A 22,125-nucleotide genomic window follows, 5' to 3' on the forward strand; every position below is an offset into this window, starting at 1 on the left:
GTAGTGTAGTGTGTGTGTGTGTGTGTGTGTGTGTAGTATATATATATATATATATATATATATTTATATGTGTGTGTGTATTCATATATGTATATACATGTGTATATGCTTGTAAATGTTTTATGTCATCCATACAGATTAGATCATTGATTATATTTTATAAACGAGGGCACTAGCTAGATAGATGCCAGAACGCTCACTGGGGTGCTCACGTGATTCTGCAGGAAGTGGTGTATATATATATATTTTTGCGTTGTGGTATTTTTTGAGGTTTTTTAAACATGGGTATCAAAGTTCAAAGCTGAAACAACTACAACAGTTTTGTGATTATATTCATTATTGAACCCGTACTTTAAGTGTTCATCGTTCTTTTGTGATTTTTTAGCGTGTTCAGTTCGCACCGTCAGACAGAGCCATTTTCTTCTATCGAATTCATTGAAAATTTGTACTCAACCTGATGATGTTTATAGCCAACGCAACAAGCAGTCATGGCTATCGTCGCGTCTGCAGCAATAATCTGTCGGGCATCAATTCCGCCTCCATCCACCATTTGATGTATGACACAACGGTATGTACACACGGGCTGAGTGTACGTCGATTTCCATACAAGCCGCCTCCATAGAAATGACAGTTGTGTGTTCGCGGGAGATATGTGCAAGCCCGCGGTTAAGAAAGCTTTATGCATTTTGCTTGACATTTGATATTGTACATGTGTATTGCTATGTACATGTAATTTTGGCTATATATGTGAGCATGATATTGCTTGCCAACCGAGATATATATATTTTGCGACTTCGGTGACATCTCTGTATTCCAGACACAGGACACTCTTGCGGTACTCCGTCGAGAATGGGCACGGAACTCTCAAATTCGTGTTCTTTTAGAACTCAAATTCGTGTTCTTTCAGAACAACCTAATGTGTTGTATCTTGTTCAATGCTTAGGTTAAAAAAAAGCAATGGAATACTGTTTTCTGCTTTAGCCTTCTGATACGATTGGGGGGAAGGTTCACTTCAATTCCCCCACTCATTTGCGTTCACGAATATGGTCACCTCCTTGCAACCCGCAGTCCAGGGCTGCGTACAGGAGTCAATCGGATCTGAGTTTTGCTCAGACTATCCCTACCAACGAGCACACACCCTGCCTGTTGACACAAGCCACTGCCTCACAACGAAGGCTACTGGAGACCGCCTACAGCATGGACGAATCCCATCCCACGCACCAGCAATGTACAGCGCGAAAGTTGGCAAGGGAACGCAAAGCAAAGGCATTGCACGTGCGACGTGTGCAGAGTGAGGCGAGCAATGGCAGCGAAATTGTGGACGATGCAGCGGCTTCGTATGTAAAAGTGTTTTTGTGCGTAAGGTGGTTTGTGAGTTCAAGTACTACTTCAGAAGATAAGTTCTTGTGATTGCATAGTTTAATCTGCGTAGAGTCAATATGTACATCGTGTGTAGGTTTTGTATCATGCGTTGCATGTTTTCGAGGTGGCAGTGGTGGTTTTGAAGTGGTCTGGTTTATCCTGAATAATTTGAATAATAGAAGCAATCATACAAGCACGGAAGTAGCCTTGGCAATTTCACCTTTTATTTGCATATTCGCCGCTATATGGCGCTTGCAAGTTGGTATACATCTCTTTTAGCCTCGATATTGAGTATCATTTGTTTTTCTCTCTTCTCGTCGCATCACAGAATGGAGTGGTACAGTTTATTTATTTTCGTCATTATAAATATACTTAAATATTGATATATGATTGAGCACGGCATTGAATTCGGTCTCTGAATTTTGACAGCCCTGATGAAACCGGGCTCTTGCTGTGGGGTCAAAATTGCGACAACCCAAGTTCGAGTCCGTTGCTAGAAGACGGCTGGAGAATCGACATAGAGGCCATTTCGCGCAAGCTGGTAGATACAGAGACCAAAGAGTTTGGCTTATTGAGCCGGAACGTGCGGTCATTCTACAATACGCAAAATGAGGTGCGTCTCGTTGGGGTCTATGTGTGACATTTTCCAATTGCTTTGCATAATGATACTGAACATAAGGGGATCATGGGCATCGCATGCCTCCGTTCTAATCGCGAGGTTTAGATTTACATACATGCCTACTTGGTTATTTATTAGTCGATGGCCCATTGAATGATCGAGGTTTAGATATACATGCATGCTTACTAGGGTTTTTTATGGGCTCGATGGCTCAATGAATGATCGAGGTTTAGATATACATGCATGCTTACTAGGGTTATTTATGGGCTCTATGGGTCAATGAATGATCGAGGTTTAAGTATACATGCATGCTTACTAGGGTTATTTATGAGCTCTATGGGTCAATGAATGATCGAGGTTTAGAGATATATGAATGCCTACTTGGGTTATTGATGGGCTCGATGGCTCAAAGAATTATCGAGGTTTAGATATACATGCCTGCATACTTGGGTTATTTATGGGCCCGATGGCGCAATGAATAATACGATTTTGCCGGGGTTGAATTTCAATTCTGCACATCGTCATCTTATAGCTGATACAAGAATTGTTGGATGCCGAAGAAAAGTTTGGAACAAAAAGAAATCGGAACATGTCGAAGGCCATAGAGACTATGGAAACCCGAAATGGCATGGCGACCATGCTTTCCAATGTTGTGAACGTAATTCTGACACTGGCAAAGGTATGTATTGGACATTTCGAGACACGAATTAACTCCCGAGACCCTTCATAGCTTCCGCTTTTTACAAATTATTTTGAAATTGGACAGGCGGCATGTGTTTTTCCGTGGAGGCGTTCATATTGCATAGCTTTGACATACTTTGCATTTGTCCGCGGTAATAAGAGTCCGTTCACAAACCGCTAACTTGGCATGAGATCTTTCGGAATTGAACATCGGATTCAGCTGTGCTTTGACGTTCATACCCATTATTTAAGTCTTACGATTAATACATATTGCACACGCAGTTTATCGGACTAACTAATTTCTGTCTCTTCTGTACCCGGTCAGCTTGTCCTGTCCTACATGACAGGATCCATGTCCATTGTGTCGTCGCTGGTCGACTCGGTAGTGGACTTGTTCACTGGACTTGCGCTTTGGCTAGCGTCCCATCACGTCTCTAATCATAACCCATACAAATACCCTATAGGCAAGTGATATTCTCGATCTAATTATGCTGTCACCCGTTTAACGCTATCCGACCGTCTATACATGTTGCTATGGACCTTGAGTTCGTAATCGAATTGCTTAATTTATCTTGTTTTCTTGCATTAATCCGCACTACACCCTTGTCTTCGACCTTATTTATTTACCTATAGGCCGCGAACAACTGGAGCCCATCGCCGTAGTAGTGTCCGCAGTGGTAATGGTGTCGGCTTCGTTACAAGTCATCTGGGAATCCGGTAAACGACTGATAGGGGACGACATATCGATAGACTTGTCCTTGACCGCGTGGATCATTATGGGATTGACGATATCCTCTAAAGGTGTACTTTACATGTATTGCCGTAATATAGCTACTCCGACTGGACAGGCTCTGGCCCAGGTGAGCGATAGATGGTTATTATCATTTAAATTTGGCTTCTGTTTTTGGTGCTCTGATATCTGTATGCATTTGGCACGCACCCATTTATTCTAATTTATTTACGCATAGCTTTAATTCGTTGTCATGAACATCTGACTTGGTGGCCTTCATTCTATTTTCAATTCATGAAAAGACTTTCATCGCATTGTGTGTGCCTAGTTGTTTCCGCTCGAAAAGCTTCAGCTTTGTGAGCTATATAGTCCCGCAATCTGTATTCATTTGCCCATCGAATATTTTGGACATGAAATATTTTATCAATTTGGTCCGACCTTAAAGTCGTGTATTGAGTCGATTTCTTGAGAAAGTAGGTGTAAATGTAACGTTTAAAGCCCTGTATGAAATCAAATTGTTCAAGTTTATACGGGAAACTAATCTTATTCGCTGTATACTTGTCGATATGTGTGGTGCTGACGTGCTGTATATATATATATATATATACATATACATATATGCAAGTATGAAACCACACCCTCCCATTCCAGATCCACGTTGACCTTTGCAAACAATTCGAGTTGCTAACACCTGCTGATCAATACTGTCACAGGATCATTTCAATGATGTTGTTTCAAACACAGGAGCAATGCTGTTCGCCGTTCTAGCGGAACGGCTTTGGCTCCCATTGGATCCCATTGGTGCGATATTGATTGCCATATACATCATGTACAGGTACTTGGTCGCACCTAAACTTCATGCCAGTCTTGGGCTACAAATATGTAACGGTTATGTTTGAATGAAGCCGATACATTCTTTAATGAAAAGGCTACTTAGTTACTCGCTGTCCGAAGTTGGCTGTATCGAGTAGCATTCGAGAATAGAATGAGGCGATGTGAAATTCCTAGTTGTAGATTTAATGTGTATACATAATCCGCCACAGTGCGATGTATGTACATGAACCATTGTTGTTTTAATAATCAAAAGTAGTGATTGTTTGATCGCTAGCCGCAAAACGGGACAAAGTACGATTGCTATTCTCGATCGAAAGTAAGCTGGTTTTTTATCCAGGCGTACGTGCAGCCTTCACAGTTGCATCTCACGAAGTTAATATTTTATTTCAGTTGGATGAAGACGGGTTATGAAGAAATACAAGGTTTGAGTGGAATAGCGGCGGAGCCCGATACGATAAAGGTCCTGACATACATAGCTTTCAATCATCACGCGGATATCATAGCCGTGGAAACTGTTTCGGCCTATCATTTCGGCACTAAAATGATTGCAGAGGTATGTATGGCTGTCTCGAATGCTCTGCGGTTTTTATGTGAAACATTTGCATATCAGTATTACTACCTTGTGAACTAAAAGTCTTCAGTGCTCGACGAAGTACACTATCATTTGAAATCAAAGGTGGTTGCCTTGTACCAGATATCTGGTTGTGCGTGTACATCATACAAATGATACCTGATTCTTTCTTGAAGTTCCTGCTCTTTGTGGTCATTGCTGCAAGTGATAAAAGATTAGGAAGTGCTTGTCGTTGTAGATTGTTAAGCATATATAGCGGTCACGAGACCTCATATTACATCGCTCACGTGCTAGTGATAGAACTACATTGGATTTTCCTGTTTGACAGTTGATTGTATTGATGTATTTGCAGCACATGCGCAGTTCTAAACTTAAATATCTATCTGATCGATGACAGGTGGATATTGTATTGTGCCCGTTCACGCCGCTGCCAATTGCCCACGATATAGCTGAGACGCTACAAATGAAGTACGAAAGTTGGGGCAATATCGAGCGTGCTTTCGTACACATTGACTTCGAGATTGTACATGAGAGGAGCATGGAACATCAGCGGCACTTGTAGCGAATGTCGGTAGCGTTACTCATAGTTTTCGTTCTTGGATTTATATACTGTTAACCTGTGTTAAGCCTTTTATAGAGCATGTGAGGCTGAACAGACTACAATAAAATTAGAGAAGTGTTCGCTACTCGAAATACGCCATTTGTCAATCCTATTTTGTGCGCTACAAGAGATCTATTACCAAAGCTTTTCTAGTGAAGGAATATCATAAATACTTGTTTAGCGAGGTGCTCGTTGACATGTACGACTATTTATTTTGTTTGTACGTATACTTTTCTTTTTTTTGTTCATTTATAGCAATCAGAAAACGTGAATTGGTGAAAATAAGCAGAGTGAGGCTCGCACAACCAAAGCATAGATGAGTATACCACATGGCCCAAGGTACATATGCGATCGGATCACTGAGGAAAGCGAAAATTGAGCTGAAGGCTCTACACTGGATAACCAGAAAAATCTCACACTCTTGACCGATATTTTTAATGCAACATTTCTGGCCAAAACTCTGCTTTTGGAAGATATTTTAGGTTGGAGCATGAATCTCAAAGTAATTTTTGTTCCTGCCCGTTGGGGAAGTCGATTGGCTGCTGTACGAGGTCCGGGCCAACTGCGAACTGAAGAAAAAAACAATTCTGGGATATTGAAACGGAATTTTGGAAGGCCTGTCAATCCGCATGATAAAGATATGAAGAGATACGGCAGCATTCATGTAGAGGTTACAATAAGTAAAGCAGGCGTCACCAAGCTTTACGAGTCGATAATCGACACCCTTGTCATTATGAAATTGGACACGAGAATTCACCGCAGAGTGCTTCAGAAGAAGAAGCCGAATACTGGCCCTTCCCGTCAGCCCCGACAACGAAGTTCTCGATGGGGTCTGCGAGCAACACTACTGGAATGAACTCTAGAAGTGGTCGCATTTCAGGATTGGAACGCAGATTATATAATCTTGTGAATAAAAATATAAAAATACTTTAGCTTTGACTTTATCTATTCAATTGCCACTCACGGTCGATTAATATAGTCATTTTAGTCTGGTACAGGCACTCTGGAATTTGTATTGATATGTAGTTGCCATTTGAGACCATTGAGGTTCTACAGCCACGGCCTCCATCACAGCCTGAACCGTCGACAAAGCCAAAGGAGAGGAAGAAATTCAAGTGCGGGTATAGACACGTGCGAAATAGTCGAAACATAACTAAGTGCCAGAAGCCGGTCAAAAGCGTCTGCCTTGATGAGCTGAAAACCCATACAAGAAATCGCAATCTGGAGATCGACAATAACACTGAAAGCTAAAACCGGGAATTGAGGTGGACGGGCGTGAGCAAAAGATTTATGTCGCACACCTCCATTACGAGTCACCCGAAGAGTTGAAAACGAGTCAGTTTCGGACGAGCTCCAACTCTTACTGTGTGAGAAGAATATACCCAAGCTCATCTGCATAGACAACACGGAAGACGACGGTTCCGCAGACTCAAGTCAGCGCTTCGTTTACAAAATCTAACACAATCATGGATATATGGCGCCAATGGTGACCAACAATATCCTCGGGGATGTTAAACACGAACACCACCTCGAGGAATCTATATTCCTCTGAGTATCAACCTCTCGCTCTCAGACCGCATCCCAAAGTCAAACCAATATGCCACAGCGCAGAAGGGAGCTGTTCTCCCCCAGCATTCACGCCACAGCACTTAAGAAACAACTTTTCTTTTTCAAGAAAATCTCATTTAATTCCTGTTTACCTGCGATATTGTGATGCCTGTCCCTGTATAGAAGATTATCCACGCCCGCCGTGATGCCTGTCACTGTACAGAGGATCGTCTACTCTTCAGAAAAGTCAACGTTTGTAGCAAATTTCATCGAGTCAACAGTTTCAACAAGTCAACGTTTTCAACAATTTTCATCGAGCCAATACTTAACGACTCCAATACGTCAACGATTTTGACAAATATTCATCGGTTCAACAGTTATCACCCAATCCGTCTATAGAGTCAACAATTTCACAATCCAGGTCTTCAGTCTTTAACCGTCAGCCTTCAGCCTTCAGTCTTCACTCTTCACTCTTCAGCCTTCAGCCTTCACACTTCAGCCCTTGACTGTAAAATTGAGGGAGAGTGCGAGACTGCAGGTCTCAGGCCAGATTTTGCAGCAAGAAATCCACTTTGATTTAAAGAAGTCATCAGAGTAAGCTCACTCTCGAGAGCTGATCAAGTTACTTCAATTACTCCCGAGAGTTGTGTTAATACTTAACCGACTCCCGAGAGCATTACAAGTTTCTCGACCGACTCCCGAGAGTGTATCAACTATTAAGTCTGTCCACAACGTTCTAAGAATATCTACAATCCTATGTGAGTCACAACCTATGCGGAAAGGTATCATGTGATCAGCGTGAGATTTAGTTGCAGAGAAGTCGAAATAGAATACCATCGAAGTATTAAAGTGTTCTGCAGAAGGTTTCCCATACTGTCCATATGAATTTTTACCCTAGCCAGCCCAAGCTGCTGAACACTAGAACAAACACTTTAGGTATAAAACCAAAGATGAGATCAGAAATAGATACTTACATTTGCACTTTATTTTAAAGTCACATTACACTCAAACAAGACACGAACAACAACTCGAAGAATCTATATTCTACACATCGTTCTGCTTGCCCACAGTTGGTATATGCTGCCCTTTCGGGTATTGTCCTTGGATGGCACGCCGGTGCCTAAAAATATAGTCAATGTCGATGATATCTCATCCTTTTGCATGAGCGTAAGAATGTACGGCTGAACGCCCTCGACATATACGAGCGACGACCCTATTTAGGCATCCACTAGCAGAACAGCGCTGTCAGATAGTAATTCTGAGACCCGTGACATGACATCGAGCTAGTTTGCGGCAAACAGTATGGATCCTCAACAGAAATATCTCGGGTGTCTTTGCCAGAAACTTGACAATAATTCTACCCACGGGAATAGACCAATCGGGGAACACAATATTGCCTCAGGCAACACCTTCGGCTCTAGCTCGGGCTACGCCACGGACATGGAGTGAGGAAACCTGCCCTCGTTTGGGCTATGGGTCGGGATCGGGGTTATAAAATACATAACCGGCGCCTCTGTCCCGAATGTCGATCCAAAATATTGTATAGGTCCTCGAGTCTTTCGTGCCACTAGTTTTATTTGTTTTAAATGGTTTGTTCGTTCACTGTAGCAAATTGAACCGAACAACGGTTGTACCTCGACTTTTATAGGTCACAGGCTACTGACGTGTGCTACGGCAGTCTGGTTGGTATTAGCTGTTTGCGCGCGAATAGTGCGGCGGTTGGGTATGGCGGCCACACCGGCCCACACGGCCTGATAAACGCAATTTTGATTTTGTTCGGTACCACAAGGTTTTACAACCCCCTCAAGCCGTATTGAAAAAAGACTGCTTTCTAAATGTGGTCGAACAGATGTATAGGTTAGGTAGTAGAACGTCTAGATGTAAGGATTATAGCCTCATACTGTCTTTTATTTTAGAATTAGGCCAGCGCGGTAGACGGGTCACTAGCTAAGGCCAATTCAACACTTAAGCCCGGATTTGATAGCAGTAAATTGAGCTGGCTGGAGATTTTTCTTAATGAACCGCCGATCTCAGTTGGAAAGACGGCGATTATGGATCTTGTGATGCTTAGGATCTGCTAGACTATAATATTGGCGGAAGGCAGTATTGAACTTGTACTGAAATCGGATGTCAATTTGAAAGTTGCAGCAAGACGAGCCTTGTCAATCTCGATTGTTTTTCGAAACTTGCTCATATAGAAGAGCCAGCTACAGTAAAGTGAAGCACCGTGAGCTTTCTTAATAACTGGGGCTGAAATATCGACCGGCTCGCGATACACCTTTAGTTTAGAGCGATGAATAAGTTTTTGCAGTAGCAACGTCCTGGATAATATGCACTACTGGTGGTTCTAAGGACATAACGCTAACAGGACTACCCCACCGGACAGTATCTGAAAGGAGAGATGGCTTCTTCTGGTATATGACTTGGCGTTCAACCGCAATGATGACAGCGTCGTAACGATGGCGGTTTGCCCAAGTTGTCTGTGACGCCTGTGCACGGCGCTTGTGCTTCCACACATCACAATCGCGATCAGTTGGACGTAGGTTAAGGGATATATGCGTAGCCCCTTCAGGAGTCGATCCATTCAAATTTGCTTCAAGATTTTTATAAGAAGAGTGATGGAACGTACGCCCCGTAATTAGGGTATACGGGAAGATGATAGTGACTGAATTAACGCTAGAACTCATGCCACGGATGAAACCCATCTTTCAAAGCCCCATGTATATTGAAGAACATTGCGTCCAACCGACGCAAACCATACGATTCATGTGCCGATGAGTTTTTCAACCAAACTGTTACTACGGTGTTCTCCGGTAGTAGCGAAGTGGTAGTCGATTCCTTCGGCTCAACACCAAATAAAAAACTGTTTGTAGTGAAAAGGGGTATCTTAATCGACAAAGTATTTGCCTGTCGTGGCTCATTATTCGTGCTGATTCTTAAGCTTGTTTTTGTCACAAGGAAATGAGTCGCAGTGGACTTGTCGAATATGTTCGTTAATGCATTTGCACAACCTTATAATCCAAGTGACGGACTGCACCGAGGTACGTTGCTCGATCAGGTTGGGAAAGGAGACCCATCATGAAGCCAGTCTAAGCTTCATGTGTAAGACAGCCAATGCAAGTAGTGACCAATTTGAGAAGGTAGTGACCGATTTAAAAAGAAAGTCTCCAGGTGTAAATATTTCAAAGAAAGAGATCTCTACTAAACATTCTATGTAGACGGTGGGGACGTAAGTGGCCACAGTATACGGCCATGTACTTTGTACTCAGACCAAGACTTCGGCTATCACAAGCGTTGCAAAGCTTGGAGTAGTCTGCTATGGAACTCTCGTGCGCAAATTTTGGGTTCGCGCAGTGGGCTGGTCGTACGCGAGTGTATTAGAGATAGTGTAGTGGAGTAGTGGAGTATGCGGTGGCAGTAATGACCCAAAAGTTCAATTGGGGTGTCATGTGGTGTAGTGTCACGTGACAATGTGTCTAAGTAGAACTCATGCACGCTAGATGTCGTAGGAAGGGGTGGATCCACAGGGTCACCATCCGGTTCGTCAGTATCCACATGGAGAAGAGACGACGATTGGTCAGGGGGTACGGATGAAGCACCAGATGTTGGAGGCTGGATGTTTAGTGAAGAAAAAGAAGCCGCCGTTGTCTGTTCGCAGTTTATAATAGGGATAGCAGCCAATAGCTGTTCCGACTTCGGCAGTGTACTCGTAGATAATGTCGAGTCGGCCGCTGAGCTTATGGAAGACTCAGCAAGAGGCCGTTTATTAGTTGGCGCGGCCGCCTTAGCCCTCAGAATCAGGCAGCCCAACGTTACCTACGCTTTTTTGTATTGTTAGATAATTAGAATAGCTAATTGCCCACACATGTGTCTTGCGGTCTCGGAAAGGATGTAGCTGAAGTCTGACGGCGAGTCAGCGCCATGATCGGTAAAGGCTGAGAGGGGGCTGGGGTTCGTTCACCCGGAGGAGGATAGGAAGTCTCAAGCTTGTGCCAGAAGTCAAGCGACATGAGAAGAGCGCTTCGTACTGCAGACTAATCCTGCAATCGTATAACGCCACGGGGGTAAGCCCAAAGTGATACCTTCTTTAAGGCACGTGACTTCTGCATAGTTAAATACAATCGGTTCATCCACTAGAAGATGGAAGAAAACACGAAGCCGTGGAGAGGATGTCCTTCACGGAAGGACAATGACACCTCAAAAATTAGACGCATCTAGAAAGCGGTCGAAGAACTCGATACATTTTTCCCAAGGAGTATTGACATGGAAGAATCGGTTGTCCAGGGACATTTCTTCATCTGTCTTTCTAGTAGTATCACCATTGGCACAGTAGAAATTGCATTGGTGGCAAGTTGCACTGACATAAAGGTCCGATTTTGGGACCTCCCTTTTCTCAACAAAGACGTGAACCAATGAGGATGCAGTTTAATGTTCTTTGTATACGCAGCAGGGATGTTATGGAATACTGTCACGAGCAAGATTCAGCCTCAAGAAGTTGGGGAGACACGAGAGGCGTTTGTGTGCTGGGTACCTAACAGGGTACAGCTTGGAAAACCCGCACGGTAGTATGTCCGCTACAAACTTCATTCCCCAATAATGTGCCTAAGGTGGACATGAAAGCGTCGGATCTTCTCAACCAAACGGAGAAATCAGTCGCCTCGCATAGCGATAGAAAAGAATATGTTCATTGGAAGACGATTGAACAGTGTAATGATCCGTCCAGGGGATGAGAATGTGGTGGTTATGTGTCATAATATTTTGTCCTTGTCCACAGCATAAGCTAAAGCCATGGTCTCAGGATCGAATATGTGGTATCGCCGTTGGGCAGAATTGTGGTTGGTACCTTGATAGAAAACCGGGGATAGTCTATCAATATAATTAATACAATATCCATGAACTCGGGGGTGTCCGACCTCAGAAGCATTCAAGGTAGTGGGGCAAGATGTGTCTTGGCCCTTTGAAGGTAAAGCGGTTCGCACTCAGATAGGTGCATAGGCCGGGAGTGTAAGGTTGACAGCAACAGTTGGGGTTGAAAGTCGTTTAACGGCGGTAGCAAAAGGCAGCGGTAAGAGGACAGTAAAAGCAGCAGGAACCGGTACCACGTGTTGACTCTGCAAGTGAATATTATGCTGGAGCTCCTAGTACGCAGCCTCTGTACCTTTAGTACTAAACGGTTGTTTCTATCATTTTGGAAATGGAGTAGCCGGTTTACCTTGCCGTAGGATTCGAACACCGAACCCGACACCAATAGCATATACGGTGGCAAAGAGGTGCAGTGGGAAGGGTTCAAAGTGACTAGAATGACAACATCCTCTATTACCTGGTTGATCATGGTGTAAGCAGCATGACAAGCAGCCGTATAATGAAGCGGATCCTTCTTATAAGCAAGGTCGGTTAATGGAGCCAACATGAGAGCCCTATTGGGCACATGTTATGACCACCAATTCATGGTAGCACCTAATGTTTCCATTTCATGGCGGTCCTTCGAGGGAGGAAGCAAAAGTATAACCTTTAAACGGTGCTCTGTTGTGCTTGTACAACCATTTATGGGTTGGGGGCCATATTCTATCTTTGCTCCATCAACATAGCCAACTGGCACTTGAAGCGCGGAGACTGGCATCTGACCAAGAATATTTCTTTCCAACGTGACATACAACCGACATTGTTGACGAAGTGTTTCAGCATATCTTGCAAATTTCGGACTTGAAGTCCATTACCTCTGTATTATAACATGTATGCCATCATGTTGACTTCAAAAACGCCCACAATAAGGCGCCAGGCCGTATCTTTGGATGTCATCCGAGTTAGGTAGTCACGAAAACGCTCGGAGTAGCGTAATCGGTTGAAGGAACAGGCCATATCCATAGTCGACACAACATCGCCACGGCGTATGTGGTCTAAGTACTTGTTTGGTTGGTATTGGATAAAGGTTTACAATGAACCAGTGATTATTCACTTTGTACTACTGGCAATAGCGGATGTCCTTGATTGATGTAGGTGCCACTCTAAGGAATTTTCCGGGGGGATTCCCGCAAGGGACAGACAAGGGCTGAAATAGTTGCTTTTGTTATCGATTCCCCGCTTCTCGTCACGAGCACAGATTTTCTCCTCCGAACTGTGATTTTTTTCTGCTTATGTGTGATTCGTTTTGAGGTAATGCCTGGGCCGATTGTAGTGTCGACTTCGTCGCCCTTAACGAAGTTATTCTTACCATCACGGTAGTGTATGTTATCAAATAAATCTTCGAGGTAGTTAACTTGTGTAGGGGTTTTGTTGAGGAGTCGTGCACCATTGTCGACACCTGCCCAGCTGAATCCTTCTAGACCACTGGGAACAGAACAGTCTTCTATGGAACTTCACCACTGCCGGGCTCACTAAGAGGGTAGGGATTAAGTCCCCGGAGAAAGTATCATCTGGGGTTTCCTGCAGTTTGAGTCGAAAGGTCTGTGGTTTTACACAGCAATCTCACCAGGTTTGTATCAAGTGGTCCCGTTGGGCTATGAACCTGAATAAAAGATCACAACCATATGGTAACTCGTTTGTTACAAAAAAGATTATCGGTTGTGTCTCAACGAAAAAGATTATCGGTTGTGTCTCAAAGAATGTCGGACAATCATTACCGAGAATTGTGGTTGTCACTTTCGCGGTATGGGGGTACATTGTACGAGCTGCAAAGGTAGACATTATTACGGGTGCGATCGTTTGATTGATTTACAAACACCTTCTAGTAACCAATTATTCATTTACAAGATCTGACATAGCGACATCATCGGCGTAGCATGGTACGATAGAGTAATAAAACTGTGCGGCAACAATCGGACCCGCGTTGGTTCACTTGTTTTCTTTCAGTAGCAGGTTCCAAGGGTTCTGGGGACAGTCACTTGCATATTGTTCTGTTTCATGGCAATCGTTGTTGTCTCGACGGTCGGTACCACGGTCATTGTTGTCACGATACTTATCACAATCATTACCAATACGGTTTCCACAACCGCTTCCAGTGGCACATTCCCCTCGAATGTCACGGATAGGATTTCAGAGTTACAGCGCCCGTAGTGGATAGATGGTAGTTCGGAAATTTACACTTGAGTGACACTTGGATGAAAACCAGCGTGGCGGTGCAATGCCAAGAAATATATTCTCTCGAGATTGCCTAAGCAACAACGCACTCAAAAAGTCACCAATTCGTTGGTACGTTGTTCCAATGCGTAATCATCTTTGGTTTGCGGCGGAGATATAGAATGCGGCATTTGCAAGGGGCCAGAGCATGGCATGGGCCGATCGAAAGTTTCGGTTCGCACCCTCGTTGAGATTTATATGGAACATTGCATCAGTAGTGTGGTCCAGGTTCGTGGAATGAAGTTTAGTAGAGGCCATTTTTAAAGCGTTGGTGTTAGGATCGCAGAAGTAATTACACGGTATTTCCGAAGCCCAGCGATCCGTAACAAAATCCCAAATGAACCCATCATCACAGTTCTTGAGTTCGCCACGGCTATTATAAGCATCACTTGCGTCACGATAGTTCCAGCGCTTCTGGGAAGAGGACCAATAGAACGTCCCACTGATTTCAGTGGGCGAGAGGAGAAACAAGGAATTCCCCTTCTTCAACGTCACCGGTAGAGCCCTCGTGTACATCCTGTTGGTTATTTTATTGGGTTCCAGAGGCGCGATAATGGGAAGGCTGCTCGAAAATCACAGAATCGTCCTCAACAGGACCGATAGAACGTCCCACTGATTCCAGTGGGCGAGAGGAGAAACAAGGAATTACCCTTCTTCAACGTCGCCGGTAGAGCCCTCGTGTACATCCTGTTGGTTATTTTATTGGGTTCCAGAGGCGCGATAATGGGAAGGCTGCTCGAAAATCACAGAATCGTCCTCAACAGACGCGCGCTTGGAAGGTTGAGACGTTGTCCCAGATGGTGCAGTAGACATAGCTGGAGGAGGCTTAGCCTTGCGCTTCGATGTTGAGCGAATAGTTCGGCCAGGATCAGGAAGGAAGATATTGTTGGCCCCGAATTCAAGTGTTTGGGGAGCGTTGTAAAGTCCGAGAGGCTCTCCTTGGACGCCGGTCAGTTCCCTGTAGCTGAAGGCTACAGCAACCCGGACACATAGTATGGTGAACTCTTCCACGTACACCACACGATAGAAAGGGTTTACTACCCTCCGGACCACGGGTATCCTGGCTGAGCTTGTGCATACGAGATTCTTGGCTAGGCTTAAAGATGATGTTTAACATTGGGCCAAACTCAGCCAACGTGATAGAGACTCGCTTTTGTGGTGTTGTGGAAGGAGTCAAGTGGGGTTCGATCAAATGATGTGAACCATGATCAATGAAGGCCATCAGCTTGTTGATTTGAGGTGTTCGGCCCGATGTTGAATACTGTTTAGCAAGTTTATTGAAAGGGATTCTTCAAAGTAATAGCTCACTCGGCGTGCCGAAAGTGCAATAGGTTGTTTGATATCAAATCAGAGGAGCCGAAGCTCATCGTTGCCTTGATAGTTGCTGTTGTTGTTTCTATTATTCATTGTTGCAATTACAACGTACGATTGTCACTGGACTTTGTGCAAGTGGAGAATGCTAGGCCAAAACCACTATTTTCATCAGGTTTTTAAATACATATATAGTTTGGTACCAATAACGGTACATGCATAAGAATTGGCAAGTGACAGATACGTGACAGCTAACGAAATGTAACTTAGGCTCACCAGATAGGTCACGTCTAAGACTTACATGTATACGTATGACCAAGAATGTACATACCCTTAAAAGAGGTGTAAATAAATCACTCTATATATATGGTCTCGGGCCTATTGCCAAACGGATTATACTTTCCGTCCGGTTACTTCAATAGCAAGGTTTCGAAAACACCTTATCAGCGCAACACAACGGGTCGTTACCCACAATCTGTCATAATACAGACCTTACAGAATCACACACACCATCCCAAACAGTGATGGTCAATACAAAGTCTCCGCCTTTCAAGCGCACACCATGTCTGAACGCCATGAGAAACTCGGCCACACCCATCCACCGCTGGTTAAGTCTACACTAACACAAAACAAAATCGGTATCTACGTCGAACACATCGACAGCACAAACAACTGAAAATTTCATCCTGATTGTTTACCAAGCATGTCGTCAAGCCTTTCGGCTCATTAGACATCGATTTATTTGCTAGTGCTAATAGCGCACAGGTTCCTCAACATTGTGGCCTAGAGGCAGGAGCACCACTCCAGGATGCTTTCGGACAACCCTCGAAACAGCGAAAGTTCACTTATATGGTAACATACCTACCGTTCACCAAGAAAACCTGGACTGCCACGCTTAGCAAGCTTAACCGCGAGAATGGCACTATAACAGTCGAGTTCTCCCTAGCTCCAAAAAATATGTATTATCAGCAGACGCTCAAATAGTTACACTCTCACGTCTAACTCATCCGCACAACGCCTTTTGTATAAATACGGTCACCGGTCAGTCTAAAAATTAAGATCAAATGAGATTACACAATAGTTTTATTTGTATTTTGAAAACTTACTTATCCAATATTTTCAAAGTGTTTAAAATTCACTTTGATGGCTCCAATAGCCTGAGTATTTGGTACGACTCATCTACTTAGACCTATTTGAGACATTAGTAGACGTAGGATATTATACATAAACTAAATTTTATAATCTCTGAACTACTACTTACAGGTTTTGGTCCTCCCGCCAATCTCCAAAATCCAATGTCCTTTTTCTATTTTTAACTTTTCTTCATATGGAACTTTAATTATAATAGCTAATGTAATAACGTGACCTACGTTCTTATGTCTATTTACACCTTAGGCATGTGGTTATGAACACTTAGTACTTTTAGTGAAAACTATTCAATGAAGAACAGCTAGAGGTACACCCTGTGTGATCGAGGATATTAAGGCTCTTACCAAGAAGCAGTCCCGATCATTCTTGCGCAAATTATCACTGCTAAATCCTAACTGACTTAAATTGTATCTTAGTTTATTTAACATAGTTTGAAACTTAGTAGTATTCTTGGTCCTCACGGCCAATGGGCGGCAGTTTCGGGCCTACAAGGATGCGTCGGATCAATTGTTGGATGCAGGTAAAGTAGCTGGTGGTGAATTTGTGGCCACCGGGGTAAACAGGGCAGAGACAGCCGTCGGTGTGGTAGTCGAGCAGTGTGAACATGTACGTACTCGTTACAATCATAGCACAGCGACGGATTGGTGTAGGCTCAAAGCAGCGGTTGAAGTTGTCGTGTCTGGCTTTGTCCCGATTTGAGGTTGGAGGCTTACCCATGACCAGTTGGTAGTAGTATTGGCGCCGGGCCATTGCCGCGATCTTCTTGTTGGACCAGCGTTTTGTTGAGTTCTTCCGAATGTCGTCACAGCGTTGGCGGATGGCTACATCGTCGGGTGTACGCCCACCCGTGGTTTTGTGTACAGTTTTCAGGTGGGCATAGATACTGTACGGGAAGCGGAGTGATGGTTTGTCGTGGGCCCAGGCGGGTTGGGTCAGAGGGGTGAGTGGGCTTGTGCTGGCTACTGAGTCGAGTTGTATTCCCAGGCAATCTCCTGTAAAGTCAGCGGGTTCCTATAGTAAAAGCACATATTAAACGTATATTATAAACGTATAAATATTTAAACGCAATACGGTTATAAAACCTGGTATATGTTGAAACGCTATTGTAGATATTTGTAATTGTATAATAATTAAATAATCAAAATTTAGATATATTGAATCTACAGAAAACAAGCAAACAAACAAATAGTCTATTTTGGGACATTTGTAATTATAATTGTATACAACAGAGGGCGGTATTGATTTGGTGGTTTTTCTATAACGATATGTTTTCCACCAGAATATTGGGATATAATATTTGAAGGGTCTCATTTAGAAATGACACATATTGACACATGTTATATTTCCGAATACTCTCAGCGCGAGATAGTCCACTGAGAAGTAAGGCATGAAAATGATACCCCCTAGCCAGCCAACTAGATGTGCCCGTCTATGCCTTCAATGGGATGGAGAGCTAGGTACCATGTGATGGGGTATAGGTGCAGATATTCAACTGCACCAACATGGTGTTTTTGATTTCTTTTATTTTTCTTAGGTTGAACTTAGAGTTATTTTATTAGTAATTGCGATTGAAGGATAGTTTCGAAGCATGAAACGAAGTCTGATTTTAGCTACTGACTCCAACTAAATCTATACCGAAGTAGTGAGTGATTAGAGCGGAGCATATAGACAATAGTCTCAGTCTGAAATCCGTAATCTCTAGCTCATTACCGAGGGCCGAAGTTAAACTTAAATTCCACTGTGCAAATTTACGAAATTGTACTTTCTTTTACGTTAATTTATTGACATCGATAGTCAGCCTGGATAGTCTGACTTTTACACTCCGAGGTAGTCCGCGAATGGTCGCGCGGGGAATGGGCCACCAAAGTGGAGTAAGTTTGTTTGATGTTTGGTAAACCTAGGATATTTAGTGCCCGTGATGATGGCTGCTGCTTGGATGAGTGTTGAGTTATATCGCTCGAACAGGGGGTCCAGCGCATCTTTCTATATAGGCGGAGCACAGGCAATAATGTTCAGGCCATATGTAGCCGTGAATAGGATGAATGTTTTGAACAGCACCAGTCGGTTGCGGGGGTGTCGCCAGCTGAAGCCATGGAAGCCATAAGCGCGGAAAGAGGCGGTACCCAGGGACAATGCTGCAGCCAGGGATTTCATATGCCTGGCGAGGTTGATCCATGATATTTCGTGAGATTGGGAATCCGAGATATATGGAGAGTTTTGGCTTGGCATGTGTGGGCGCCATCTTCAGAGGGAGGTAACGTGTGTTCAAAGGTGCGTCTGCGAGCGTCGGCGTGATAAGCTCACCATTTATACGGAGGGTTGGCGCTGCGTGTCGCAAGGCGGTAGATCGTACTCGGAGTTTGATGACACCCTGTTCGTAGACTAGTTCAAAGCGAACAACACTGTGCAACATGTGAAAGTTCTTAACAATCCAACTATTTAACTCATAATAAAACGTCAGTATAGAACTTATTATGAACTGTATCCTCTATCACCCTTGACATCCTAATAGTATGTAAACAGAGCAATTCGTCATACCAACTGATAAAGGCTATGCAGTGTTGTAACTAACGAAACCCCGAGAACAAATATTCTTGAGAGATCTTCTGGCTCGGCTAAAGCATATGCATGGTTATGGGCGCCAAGTCGGCATTATCAATCAAGATCAGTAGGGAAAGTTGGGTGATAGGGCAACATTAAGAGTATATTTAGTCCATGACACACACTCGAAATATTACGACGAATGTTGAATCCTGAGCGGTGTGAGCGCACTTATTGTTCATAAGACGTCAACGAATACGTCTTCTAAACTTGGTTGACGGTAGGAACAAGGTCAGTACCCCAATTCACAACAATACGTACTGATATACCCACTATACACAAGTTTCTCGCCATCACTGCCACAAATATATAGTCCACAGCAGTCACCCCACCTACCGTCAATACTCCAGCAACCAATACTAATGTCGTCATTGATTCAGATGAGACCTCTGCTACCCCCACTACTGATATCAACACTTGTGCAACCTCAGCAACCGCTTTGGGCTTAGCTTCAAGGAAGAACGATCACGGCCACGATTAAGTGAGAGAGTACTCCTCCATCACTCCTGAAGGAGACCCCGACAGTAGTCTAGACAGCTATGATTCTGGTAGAGAAACAAGGAAGGCTCTCTCAGAGCACTCTAACACAAAGGATAACGGAAACGGCGTCATTCATAGCGACTAAGCACATTTATGCGATCGAGATTTTTCGCGGACACAAGGTATCAATTACAATAAAACCTACGTACCAACATGCTCTCATTAAACACTTCGCACAGTTTTAGCCGACATGTCCAGGCCCCGCGGGGCTGGCACGTTGAGCAAATCGATATCGCCACAGCTTACTTACATGCTGATATTGACCAACGAAAGGTTTAAATGTCGCTGGCCTTTCCGATGATTCTATCATGGCACACACTAAAAAAGGTCTTATACGGTCTTAAGGAATCTTGTCAGCTCTGACTCGCACTTATCAAGTCTAAACTATTGACAAAGAAATACCATCAAAAGACTTTCAACCTGTGCATGTCACAAACCCATTTTTTCATGTATCATTAGATTCTGGTATAAGTTGATGACAACATCTGTTGTAAACGCGCGAAGTGGTTTAAAACTTCAAATGACTGGTCATCAAAGAGCTCAGCTACAAACAAGTAGGCGGACCTTATTATCTCTACCAGCTCTGTGGACAAAAGTACCCTAGGCTGATATTTAAGACCGGGCCCGAGGATCGGACCGGAGGGAGGAGTTGAGGACCAGACCAGAGGACCGGACCTAGGGAGTTATTTGAGGACTGGAGCAGAGTACCAGACCTAGGGGATTATTGGAGAACCGGACCAGAGGAAGTGGAATGGAGAATTTAATGAGATAGATGTGATAAGTAATCCAAAACCATAGAGACGGGTATCTTTAACATTGCCCGATGGTACAGAAAGTTTTGTTCCCCACAGGATCGTGATTAATAAATATAGTAGGCGCGCCATTCCCAATGGCACTTCTGACTAAGTTCACTTATTTTAGACTTAACACTCTTAACTAAGCGTTACTCGGGTTTGACCACAGCTCTGACAATCTTGTACAGGATAACTATGTTGCTATGAGAGGCTTTGATGCTCTCACAATTTTCCATCCCAATGATGCAAACCCAGCTCCTACCCTAGCCACACAAGACATCACTAATTGGTACTCTTCAGTACCTTTCACAACTTTGTAGTGATAAGGAGCAGCTTTAGAAAGTTAAACTTTGGGAGATGTTGTTGTGGAAACGAAGGCCACCACTCGACTGCTCGTAATTATAATATAGATACACTACAAGTCGACCTACCACCCCCTCCTCCCTCCAGACCTATAAGCTGACGGACTACGGTATCTGTGGTGACCACACCTTTGGACTCGATCTCCAGATACTTTCAACGAATCAAATCCATCGGCCGCAACAAATGCCAACAATGCCGCCGCTTCCGGACCAACATCTCCCCTCTCATGGATATAACCGATTTCGCCATCGACTGTATTACCTACCAACAAATCCCGATCGCGACTATTCCAAGCAAATTCGGACGCATCAGAACCTACTACGGTCGTATCTCACTTTGTATGGACCAGCGGCAGGGCTGCTACGGATCCTCGACCGCATCTGGCGCTATGCCGCTATCCCACAAATCTTCGGGGGGTTCTCCTAGACTTAAACGGACTCTGGGTTTAGCGGCTGTCAAACCACTCGTTCCGCCCACGTCTGACCGTCCAAAGCAATGCTCAAATGTTCAAAGATATTGCGTACCAACGACGGTCTCCGCGCCAACCCTGCTTACCGGGTGCCGATGACACAGGCGCCACCCTCGCTGGCTACTTTGAGGACCTTTTCAACTCTACAAACCCGTACGTGGTTCCACCGGATACCGAACCCTCGCCCAATGTCACTCCCACCATACGTCCCGACAATGTAATGGAGGCTATACTACGCTATCCCAATAAGGGGTCTGGCCCCGACAGGATCCACATCCTCTTCTTGAAGGCCGCAGTAGAGCGCTCCACCGAACGCAGGACATTAGGACACCCCGACGCCAATAGCCAACTGATTAGACTCTTTTCCGAGGCATTCACCGAGTTACTGAAGGTGGGTACCTTCCCTGCAGCCCTGAAATGCAGCTTCCTGACAGCGCACCCAAAGAAAGTCGATGCAGATATCACCCTCCCGCCGACCTCCGCCCTATCACGCTTCCGCAAATAGTCAGACGCATCTTTGAAAAGTGCTTTCTCAAGCTGATTACGAGCCACCCCGGCTCTGCTACCTACACATGCTACCCAAGCTGGCTTCAAATCACGGTACTCCTGTCATATCCAAGCACTCGCCGCCATGGAATCTGAAACACAGTCAGAAGAGGAGTGAAACTACGTTTGCCTGGACATTACCAAGGAATACGACAAGGTTGCTCTCCCACACCTATGGGTACTCCTGCGCCACACAGGATTGCCCAAAAAAAACTGGATCAACTGTCTTTTTGAGAGGGTCCCTACCCGAGTGACATACCGTGGCACGCTATCGCCTCTATTCCATAGGA

General features: G+C 44.2%; 3 protein-coding genes across 3 annotated transcripts in view; 2 read left to right on the forward strand and 1 right to left on the reverse strand.

Moving 5' to 3' along the window:
• Positions 1 to 5,496, forward strand: part of SARC_01812 (hypothetical protein) — a 6,267-nt gene extending 771 nt beyond the window's left edge. Inside the window, exons 2-10 of the mRNA XM_014304438.1 lie at positions 471 to 568; positions 1,069 to 1,337; positions 1,792 to 1,975; positions 2,514 to 2,660; positions 2,988 to 3,126; positions 3,296 to 3,522; positions 4,106 to 4,227; positions 4,617 to 4,779; positions 5,195 to 5,496. Of these exons, the coding sequence (XP_014159913.1) occupies positions 471 to 568; positions 1,069 to 1,337; positions 1,792 to 1,975; positions 2,514 to 2,660; positions 2,988 to 3,126; positions 3,296 to 3,522; positions 4,106 to 4,227; positions 4,617 to 4,779; positions 5,195 to 5,359 (1,514 nt within the window). The 3' untranslated portion in view covers positions 5,360 to 5,496. The remainder of the gene's footprint in view (positions 1 to 470; positions 569 to 1,068; positions 1,338 to 1,791; positions 1,976 to 2,513; positions 2,661 to 2,987; positions 3,127 to 3,295; positions 3,523 to 4,105; positions 4,228 to 4,616; positions 4,780 to 5,194) is intronic.
• Positions 5,497 to 5,803: 307 nt separating this feature from the next.
• On the forward strand, positions 5,804 to 6,336 carry SARC_01813 (hypothetical protein; the record flags this gene model as incomplete). The annotated part of the gene is made up of 1 exon (XM_014304439.1): positions 5,804 to 6,336. A coding segment is annotated over one exon (451 nt), but the record flags the coding sequence as incomplete, so codon positions are not given.
• A 1,591-nt stretch (positions 6,337 to 7,927) lies between these two features.
• On the reverse strand, positions 7,928 to 9,829 carry SARC_01814 (hypothetical protein). Its single transcript, XM_014304440.1, has one exon. The coding sequence runs from the start codon at positions 9,649 to 9,651 to the stop codon at positions 9,232 to 9,234; it is 420 nt and encodes a 139-aa protein (XP_014159915.1). The 5' UTR covers positions 9,652 to 9,829; the 3' UTR covers positions 7,928 to 9,231.
• Between the last annotated feature and the right edge of the window lie 12,296 nt (positions 9,830 to 22,125).

The sequence above is a fragment of the Sphaeroforma arctica genome (assembly GCF_001186125.1).
Source record: "Sphaeroforma arctica JP610 unplaced genomic scaffold supercont1.76, whole genome shotgun sequence".
Taxonomy (NCBI): domain Eukaryota; class Ichthyosporea; order Ichthyophonida; genus Sphaeroforma; species Sphaeroforma arctica.